The sequence below is a fragment of the Ipomoea nil genome, unplaced genomic scaffold (genome assembly GCF_001879475.1).
Source record: "Ipomoea nil cultivar Tokyo-kokei standard unplaced genomic scaffold, Asagao_1.1 scaffold3069, whole genome shotgun sequence".
Taxonomy (NCBI): domain Eukaryota; kingdom Viridiplantae; phylum Streptophyta; class Magnoliopsida; order Solanales; family Convolvulaceae; genus Ipomoea; species Ipomoea nil.
Window position 1 is genome coordinate 4885449 of NW_017619497.1, and position 10146 is coordinate 4895594.

Here is a 10146-nt window from a genome sequence, read left to right on the forward strand (position 1 = left end):
TGCAACAAGCGCGGCCTCGGAAACGGTCCGTTCAGAACTACCAACAGAGCCGTCATCAGATCCGAGGTGCGCCATTAGAGAGAGGAGAGAGAAACCTGCTAATACCAGATGAGGATACGATATATCTGAATGAATAATAATGAGTCTGTACAGGAGTATATATAGTAGTGAATAGTAAACCTATTACAAGACGAATACTAATAATAATAGGTAACGAACACTAATTACTAATAATAATAGGTAACGAACACTAATGATGATAGAGTCCTAATAATGAGAAGTGCCTTGGGGGAATTCTGCTATGTACACAATGAAATAATGAAGGTTGATTGCCCTGATTCAGAGTCATCAAAGGTTATTTGAATATAATTTTCACAATGTTTGAATTTTTTCCACCAATAAGGTTTTTTAGTTTTTATTAAGAAAAAATATCACTTTTAGCTCTTCCGTTGTGATTGAAGTGTAAGACGTAAAGTGTGAATTTAATCTCTTAGTTATTATCAAAGCGACGATTTTAATCCTTCATAAACTAACATCGCAATTAATATTTCTATTTAATAAAGCATCTGATTTGATCTTAATAGACTAAATCCATTATTTTTATACATCTTGTAAAGTATTACGTAATATCGTGTTGCTCAAAACAGTACAAAAAAGAAGAAAAAGAAGACCTAAATTGAACTTAGAAACTCCAGAACCACATTCTCATTAGGTAACAGCAAAACCAAACACGATTTAAAATTCAAGATGTATAAAAACAGATACTACATTATAATAGAATTGATAGGACGTAAATATATATATATATATATATATATATATATATATATATAGAAGAACGCTCATATGTGGTCATGTCATTAGGTGTGGTCGTGTGGTCGTATCTGTGTCGTTGAATCAGTTTAATCTAACGGCAGTGATAATTCTGAGGATTTTCGCGCGTTTTGGTAAGTGGGGGTGTTATGGTAATTACAGTGGCCATTTATAGCAGGCGGGTTCCAGAATACACCAACCGTGTTGACAACATACACCAATAGTGTAATAAAACACACCAGAGTGAACACACCAATGGTGTATTCCCGTGTTATGGTAATTACAATGGCCATTTATAGCGGGCGGGTTCCAGAATACACCAACAGTGTTGACAACATGCACCAATAGTGTAATAAAATACACAACAAAATCTTGATTAATATTCCGGTGTTTTATGACGAGTTTACCCTTACAATTCGCTGGGTATGAGAATGTGCGCGAAAATACTAGAAAAATCTTGATTAATATGATTCATTGAATTTATCTAATCTAATGGCCTATAATTGACCATATGACCACACCTAACAACATGGCCACATGTGATCACTCCTCTCTCTATATATATATATATATATATATATATATATATATATATATATATATATATATATATATATACAACAATTATAAGTAATAACGCATAAACTTTGATTGAAGTGAAATTCCGTAATTATAATAGAGACTATTTTTATCTTTTTTACTATTCGGGCTTAATTTATCTACTGCGTATGTGCAATTACTGATATGCCCTTGGCTAATCTTCACAAATCACAATTTGTCAATTTCCTTTGGGCGGTGTAGGATATACTAGGGTTTCCACGAATTGCACCTTCTGACCCGCAAACATATTTCGAAGCCTCATCTTCAACCTCTGTTTCTCCTCTTAAACCCTAGAAAAATCGCAGACCAACACAGAGTGGAAGCACAATGGCGAAGTCTATGAGATCAAAGAGGGAGAAGAGGCTGAGAGCCATAAGAAGAGAGATTGTGTCTGCGGATCCTATCACCCAAAAGAAAGAGGACGCCAAGCTCGCTGCCCAAGAGGCTGCCCTTGCTGCCCCTAAGGTTCCCGTTCGCTCCCAATCCACCACGAATAGAACCACGGCTATGTCTATAGAACCGGCTCCAACCACCTCTATCGACAAGGATAACAATATGGGTATGCCTATTTCCTTCACTTTTAGCATTCAGATGTTTCCCTCCTCTTCTAAAGCGCTTCATGTTGTGTGGCTTTGTTGATTATTGGAAAATTTTGATCTTTTTGTGTTACTAAATTCATTTAGCAATTTTAACTCACAGGAAATCTTTACTCATCGATATAGGTTCTCGCCGATAATGGCTGTGTTTGCTTTGAATTACACCTTTATTTACTATATTGTTTGAGAAATTACTGTCATTTATGCACATGACTTCATATCATAGATATGTGATGTAGAAGTTTTACAGTGGCTGCCAAGCAACCATAAGCTTCCTCATTTTTTAAAGGCTAAGTTGTTTCCATGGCAAATTGACCATATAATCCATATATCTTGTTTTAATTAATATATGTTTATTATATTCTGCCTTTGTGGAGTCTTCTGTGGTGTAAGGTATATAATTTCATAATGCAGATACAAAAAGTCATAACACAAAACGCATACGTTAAAACCAGGGTCTATACTGCAGTGTGAACTCGGTCTATGGTATAAGAATTGATAGAATGGTGTTCAGTTTAAATTGTCATAGTTAACAAGTTAAGAGCTTGACCAATTTGTGTGAGTTGAAGCAATGATGCCTTTTTAGAACATGATCTATGACCCTGTCCGATGGAATTGCCTATAATTGTACCATCTTGGCTGTTTAATTGTGTATATAAGAGGAACTGGCCGACATTTTCAATAGTTCATTGTTTCGTTCCACCCACTGACTTTAGATTAGTAGTTTTCTTACTGTAATTGACACATAAGTTCTCTTAGTTTGTTCTTTGCTTGCTTAGGGTTCTCACACATGCCTGGTGGTTGTTATCTTCGTTTACATATCTTGAACTCGTTACTTCTTTCAAACATCTTTGCTTTTAGGCAATCCACCTTAATGAAATTTTGTGCTATGTTAATTTATGTCTATGGTGGGAATAATTTATGCCTGTGCTGGGTTAAATTATTACTTCTTCCCATTGTGTTTAAAGAACTTAAATACTTGATATTCTTTTTACAACCCTTTTACGTTTTAGTGGGATGTTTTCTGGTAACCTGCTGATGACTTGCCATTGAGCTGAAAATACATGAACTCGTTATGTGTTGATGTTTGTATTAGTTGAGCTCCTTGTGTATACCACTAGGCCTGTGTACTTGAAGAGCGCGAGTCCATTCTTCAGTGTAACCAAAAGCATCACAAAACATTCAAACCAGTTAAATATCTATTCCTCCAACAAGCCCATATATGTCATGCAGTGGTTGAGCTTAATGTTAGAATGGTTTAATGGTTTTATTTTGGGTGTTATAAGGAAATATTTTCCATATATTTCTCTATATTTCTTTTGGTCCATACTTATTGTTTCTGATAAAATTGACTTGTCAACTCAACATTTGCATCTTATTCCAACAGCATTGGTTATCTTAGCCTTCTTTACTTATGTGCAGATGTTGAGATGGATGACGACACCCAAGGTATGAAATCTTTGAAACCGATTGGAAAGAAGATGAAAAAGAAGATGAAGTTGGCTAAAAAGAAAGGCTATGGAAAGGGCAAGCTTAAGAAGAGACATGTGTGAACCCCCTCAATTATGTGAACTTCAATTTTGATGCTTGTTCCTATACTAGCATCTTGTGTTATGGCTTCCTTGACTTCACTATTATTAGGAGTATTTATTTTTTATAAATTAAAATGTGTTGTGTAAGATATTAGTGTTTGAAAATTTATATGCTTATCTTTCCCCTCCTTGCACTTAAGAGTTCGATTGAGACACTACTGGATTAGTCTTATATCACAAAATGTGACAGTTAAGAGAGATGTTTTTGAATCTTTTTAAAGGTTTTTGACCAATTCCAAGGTAACAAGTTAACAACTAACCACAATCTTCAAACCTACCAAAATCATTGAATTAGGACGAGTACATATATGCAGAGATGCGTGTATGAATAGCATTAGAAAAGAAATGAAAGGAGAATTACAAAGTTGATTGTCATAATCATATAGGATTTGTTGCCTTTATCCAAACTCCAGCAGAGGGATGGGCTTTAGGTTTGACACTTGTTAGATGTTTGTAATATCTCTTTAATCCTTACGAAATTGCTCATATAATATAGTTCCGTATCAACAACTAAAATTTATGTTTTATATCAAACCTTATAAATAAAGTAATAAATTGAGGATACAATGTTTGAGTTTATACTGAATACTCTTGGAGATAATGTTACATAGCGTTTGACATTGATTGTACTTAGTGCAGGAGATACTAGTGTCAATTGATACTATAATTTTTTGTTAAGAATAGACGGGTAAAACTAGCACGGATAGCACAATTGATTCTGTGTTGTAAAAGAGCGAGTTTGCTATTATATAGGGCTTGGGTGTGAGGGCTCTGGAGCTAGGGAATTTTGTCCACCCGCAACCACTATACGATGTCCGCATTGTGATCCTAGCTGGCAAAAAATCACTATGAGATAAATCACAAGAAAGTCAATAGACTATTTTTATCGGGACTTGGAGGTTAAACTTGTGACCGATTACAAGTCAATAATCAGACCAACTTGTCTAAAATTGCTCTGGGAATATGCTTTTTGTGGACAAGAATAAAGGGGTAAAAAAGGAAAATAAAAACAACTTTTGATATTCCTACGAATTTGGGGTGAGTGATTATGGGTGGTCAAAAATGTCAACTATTTTTCCCTTCACATGGAGCAAGCGGTGGTAAGACGTTTATAGGAACACAAAAGAGTAGAAGACAAGTTCTTGGAGTCTTTCCGACCCTGCATTAACACTCCCCTTTGTCAAAAACTTTTCCTTTGGGACACTCCCTCTTCTCGCTCTTTATTACCACTCCATATTCCCTCTGTCCTTTTCGGATTTCAATCTCCCAGTTTTCTTTAACCCGTACTTCCTCACTCTCTGTTAACCCTATAATTTTTGCCATTTTTCCTCGTTTCCAATTATTGGGATCTCGTCTTCAGGTTCTTTTCCCCCTTATTTGCCTCTAATCTGAATTGGGTATGCGCTACTTTCAGCTCTTTCTCTAAATTTTCTTGTTAGGGTTTTAAATTCTCTGCATACGGTATCTGGGTTTCTTCTGTTGATTTAGTTTAATTTACTGTATCTGTTGTGAGATCTTGAATTCGGGTTTCTTGGGTGTTCGTTGTGTGGTTGTTTAATTAGGTTTTTACTGTTCTCTTATTGTTCGGTTTGGAGTTTCTTGATTGATTAGTTTTAATCTTTGTTTCTTGGTTTTATTTTTTATTTTTCCTTTTTGTTAGAGGCAATGTCGCAGGGCTATGCAATTGAGCTTTACTTTGATCCTGCACTTGAGAACCAGGTCTTGAAGGCCTGGAATGTGTTGGCTAGACGACAGATCAGCACTCAGCTTATTGAAATCGAATCTAGACCGCACATTACCCTGTTCTCGAGCACTTTCTGTGATCCCTTGAAGCTGGAGACCATAGTGAAAAATTTCGCATCAAAGCAAGAACCTTTGCCCCTGTCATTTGCTTCAATCGGGAGCCTCTCGAGTGACAACAATGTTCTCTTTCTCGCCCCCACCCCGACCTTGTCTCTCCTCCAGTTTCATTCGCAGTTGTTTGATTCGATGAGAAAGGAAGGGCTTGAAATCGGGGAGGAGTATCGCCCCGACATGTGGCTTCCCTATTGCCCGGTAGCTGAAGAAGTGCCCAAGACTCGTATGGCCGAGGCTTTTACTGTATTAAGGGACTTGAAATTGCCTGTTTCTGGCTATGCGATGGATATTGCTCTCGTCGAGTATCCTCCAGTTCGTGAAGTGTTCTCGTTTGCACTTGGTAATACAGTTGAACCGTGATGTTTCGAAATGTGTAGATCTGTTTTACACTTTGGTGTCAGTTATATAACTGTTCCTCTAGAAACTAAGTGTAGAGTGTAACTGTGTTGCTATAGTTGCCAAATTAGGCCTTGTTTCACTTCAACATTTATGTCATTTTACATTTTAGTTTTGTTTTACCCCCTTTTCTATCATATGATCATTGCTCATATTGGATATCTAAGTTGGGTTGGGAGTATAATAGGATTCATATCCTCTTTATAATTTATATTTACCGGTTTTTGTGTGGGTCTGAAACTTTTATTGGCATAAAGCATTTAAATCACCTGAAGATTGTTGTTTCAGGACATCTGTCATTTCCATTATTTGGCAATTGGTATGCAAAGTTAGGGTGCTTTTGTGATATCTGTGCGTGGTTATTAAGAGAATGCCTTGTATGACTAAAGTCGGGTACTTTTTTTGTCACCTTTAGAATGAATGGTCCTCTTATTAACCTCATTTCCCCCGTCTTTTCCTAAAGATGTATGGTTGTTACCTTGCACAGTTACTTTTTATTTATTTATTTATTTATCTTGCTATTCTATTGAGGGATTGGAGACAGTATAACCGAGTAGAGCTTGACTATGAAAGTTTATTCAGTGATTGCATTGCTCTGCATAGAAAGTCACATAACTTCATTTAGTAGTCTTTTAGAAAAGGAGTAGGGTTAGTTAAGTGCCTTTCTTTTTTGGTTATTTCAGTTAAATGTGATTATGATCATTACAACCCATGTTGAAAAAATCGCTAGGCGCCCTCTAGGGTCCTGGGGACCGCCTAGCGCCTAGGCGCGATTTTTGCAACACTGATTACAACTATTGATCATTTGCAGAATCAACTTTGGTTTTTGTATCTTGAACAAGAGCTTTATTTGTTGATGTTGTGATTTGTGAAGGTGAAAGAATCTACTGCATAAGTTTTTGTGAAGCTGGAAAAAAAGAATAGGAAATAATGTTATTAACCCTAGGCTTTGAAAGTGCAGTTTCATGCAATATCTTGTACAGTTTTACCAAATTTTTGGTAGATTTGGTGGGGAATGGGGAATGTGAGATTTGAACATTGGTTTACAGCTTGAAAAGGAGTATAACTTACCACTAAATTGAACTCTGAACCATGTACAATTTTACCAGTAATCTCCACATGAACAGGTACCATCCTTGAAATGGTGAAACCTTCTTACATCTCTCACAATGATCTCTCTCTTCACAACTTTTGAAATGAACTTAGTGGCAGCATGGCAGTCGTTACAAACCCGGAGATTCTTTGCAACGCGGATGGTAGTCCCGGGAGCTGTATTCAGAATACCGAAAGCAATAGCTAATCTTTCACTGTGCCCACAGAGAAGGTTTTCCTTTTCGTCATCATTGACATTGTGCAGAACACAGGAAGTGTCAGGCACATAGCCTTCTTCTTTCATTTTCTCAGACAAATCATCGAGAAAGTCATAGAGGTGTTCAGTTTGTGGGTGAGATCCATCACCAGCTGTGAATTTGTGAACCTCTTCCCCAAATTCAATCCAACTGCACCCAGGCTCTTTCCTTACTCCCATTTCCTTCATGTTCCTTCGCACGTCGTTAGCTTTTTCCCAAAGCCCAGCTGATGAATATATGTTAGAAAGTAAGACATAGTGGCTTGCCACATTTGGCTCCAGCTCAAAGAGATTCTTGGCTGAGATTTCACCTAGTTCTACATTTTGATGGACCCTGCAGGCACCAAGCAAACTACTCCAGGCCCCAATCTTGTTGTGCCCAGGAGGCATCTGGCTAATGAGCTCATATGCTTCCTCCAGCTTACCTGCTCGGCCAAGCAAGTCGACAAGACAAGCATAGTGATCTGCAGAAGGCTCTACCCCATAACCATCTTTCATTTCATAGAATAGTTTTCGTCCTTCCTCTACCATCCCTGAGTGACTACACGCAGCAAAAATTGCAATAAACGTGACCTCGTTCAGCTTCACTTCCCCATCTCTGGTTCCTTCTGCAACCATTCTCCTGAAAAGTTCCAAGGCTTGGATTCCCTTTCCATGCATCCCATAAGCCATGATGAGAACATTCCAGGTTATTGCATTTTTGGTAGGCATGCTATCGAACACCCTCCTTGCCAGGTCCAGGCAGCCACATTTTGCATACATATCAACCAATGCACTACCTACAGTGACATCAGAAACCATTGCAGATCTCATGGCATAGGCATGAATCTCTTTTCCCTTCTTAAGTGCTGCCAGGGCAGCGCAACCAGGAAGGACAGTCATGAGTGTTATTGAATTTGGTCTGAAATGAACCTTAACATCATGTTCTAAGACATCCTTGTGTTTATCTGTTTGCATTTCATGTAACAAGACAAGTGCATCCTCATGAAATCCACAAACTACATAACCTGTTATTATAGTGTTCCAAGAAACTATATCCTTGCTTTCCATGCTGTCAAAAATACGCTTTGATATATCTTTCTTTCCAATTCTAGAGTACAAATCCATCAATGCATTTTGCACGTACCTGTCGTCTTGAAAGCCCAGTTTTATTATATACCCATGCATAACTTCTTTATGGATGAAATTTTCACAATGTACACAAGCAGGCAAGATACTCGCCATTGTGGTTGTGTTTGGAATTAGCCCCGAGAGTTCCACCATCTCCATGAACAGCACCAAGGCGTTCTCGTAAAACCCATTTTGTGTATATCCAGCAAGCATGGCATTCCAAAGCCCAAGTCTCCTCTGTTTGGTTCTATCAAATACTTTTTGCCCATATTCCACCTGGTGACAGTTGCAATACATGTCCACCAAAGCACTTGCAACAAATGAATTCTCAATCCAATCCCCATTTCTCAAGATATAACCATGAATTTCCTTCCCAGTATCTAGTAACTCCAAATGGGAACAAGCAGGAAGGACACTTGAAAATGTAACCCCATCAGGTCTCACTCCTTCAAGAATCATAAGGCCCAAGTACTCCAAGGCCTCATTAAACTGGCCATTCTGCGAAAATGTGCTTATTAATGTGTTCCATGAAACAATATCGCAGTTTGCAAACAACTCAAACATAATCTTTGAGTAATTAACCTTGCCTAGCTTTGCATACATTGCCATCAAAGAATTGTTAGTAAAAGTCTTCCTCTCATCCATTCTCAAACAATATCCATGGACTTGCTTCCCTAGCTTTAGTCCATATGGCCTCGTCAAATTACTACAAGCAAGAGCTGCACTTACTAAAGTATAAGAATTAGGAACAAATCCCTCTGAACCCATTAACCTAAATGCCTCTAACGCCAATTCCCACTCCTCAAATTTACACAGAGCATTGATCACTGAGTTCCAAGACACTTGGTCTCTTTTGGGAATTTTATCAAACACCTTGTAAACCTGGCTTATATCTCCACCACACTGCCCGTACATATTGATAAGAGTATTCGCCACGGTCACGGATCTCGAGTCATACCCTAATTTAACCGCACAACCATGAATTTGTTTTCCTAGATTCAAGTCCTGAAGCCCCGTGGCTGCCTTCAAAGCAGCTGGGAAAGCGAAGTTCTCGGGTCGGACCCCAGCGACGTTCATCTGGATGTAGGTGTCGATGGCGTCTCTGAAACAATTCGATTGGACTTCCGATCGAAGCGCGTCGATCCATGAAGCCCGAGAACGCGGTTGTGAAGTCGGTCTTTGGTTTCCGGCAGGAGCGAGAGTGGCGGCGGGCGATGGCTGAGGATGACGGTTCTGCGGCGGCGGGTTTTGATAAGGAAGCTGAGATGATTGAGTAACAGAAGGTTGATGAGAGTTTATGGAAAGCGGTGGTAAAGAGAGTGTACAGGTCCAAGAAGCCATGGCTTTGCTGCGTGGGTAGTTAATTCAGTTATGTTAGTTTTAAGCTTTCCTGCTCGAAAATCGAAAGTACGAATTCCTTTGCGTTGAGTACAGCTTTAATGCTTGATATTTATTCTCTTAAACAAATTTTGGATGTAGATACTTATTTTGGGACCTTGAAGATACCTTATTGATGGTAGCATTAAAGATAAACTAAATTTATAAATTTCATGAGTATTTAGAGGTGTCAATCCATAAGGAATGAGTCGTTGCTAAGCAATTTCAACTTCTAAACTAACTTTAACTCGTATTATTGTCGGGATGCCCCAAAACATTAGGAGCATAGAAAATCTAAATGGAAAAAAAGCGAAGCAAGGGGCTCTCCATCTCTAGGAAGATTGTGTCCAGGATCTGGTAATCTAAGTCTTGCTTCTTTTGATCGACTCGTATTAGCCTGCTCAATCGCTCCTTAGCCCGTGCTCATAATGCGCTACGGAACTTCCACCGTGCCGGG

At 38.4% G+C, this 10146-nt stretch overlaps 3 protein-coding genes across 3 annotated transcripts; 2 read left to right on the forward strand and 1 right to left on the reverse strand.

Moving 5' to 3' along the window:
- The first annotated feature begins 1619 nt into the window (after nt 1–1619).
- LOC109165687 lies at nt 1620–3740 on the forward strand. The gene is made up of 2 exons (XM_019314558.1): nt 1620–1972; nt 3432–3740. The coding sequence occupies exons 1-2, from the start codon at nt 1741–1743 to the stop codon at nt 3560–3562; spliced, it is 363 nt and encodes a 120-aa protein (XP_019170103.1). The 5' UTR covers nt 1620–1740; the 3' UTR covers nt 3563–3740.
- Nucleotides 3741–4705: 965 nt separating this feature from the next.
- On the forward strand, nt 4706–6065 carry LOC109165686. The gene is made up of 2 exons (XM_019314557.1): nt 4706–4998; nt 5262–6065. Exon 2 carries the CDS (start codon nt 5267–5269, stop codon nt 5816–5818), a length of 552 nt encoding a protein of 183 aa, XP_019170102.1. The 5' UTR covers nt 4706–4998; nt 5262–5266; the 3' UTR covers nt 5819–6065.
- A 702-nt stretch (nt 6066–6767) lies between these two features.
- Nucleotides 6768–9722, reverse strand: LOC109165684 (pentatricopeptide repeat-containing protein At3g57430, chloroplastic). Its single transcript, XM_019314556.1, has one exon. It carries the CDS (start codon nt 9651–9653, stop codon nt 6957–6959), a length of 2697 nt encoding a protein of 898 aa, XP_019170101.1. The 5' UTR covers nt 9654–9722; the 3' UTR covers nt 6768–6956.
- Nucleotides 9723–10146: the final 424 nt, after the last annotated feature.

What these genes read in the sequence shown, in the direction of transcription:
- LOC109165687 (XM_019314558.1), top strand. Translation starts at nt 1,741, where the DNA reads ATGGCGAAGTCTATGAGATCAAAGAGGGAGAAGAGGCTGAGAGCCATA. An exon ending in CGACAAGGATAACAATATGG is followed by an intron (nt 1,973 to 3,431) that starts GTATGCCTATTT and finishes ACTTATGTGCAG; the next exon opens with ATGTTGAGATGGATGACGAC.
- LOC109165686 (XM_019314557.1), top strand. Translation starts at nt 5,267, where the DNA reads ATGTCGCAGGGCTATGCAATTGAGCTTTACTTTGATCCTGCACTTGAG.
- LOC109165684 (XM_019314556.1), bottom strand. Translation starts at nt 9,653, where the DNA reads ATGGCTTCTTGGACCTGTACACTCTCTTTACCACCGCTTTCCATAAAC.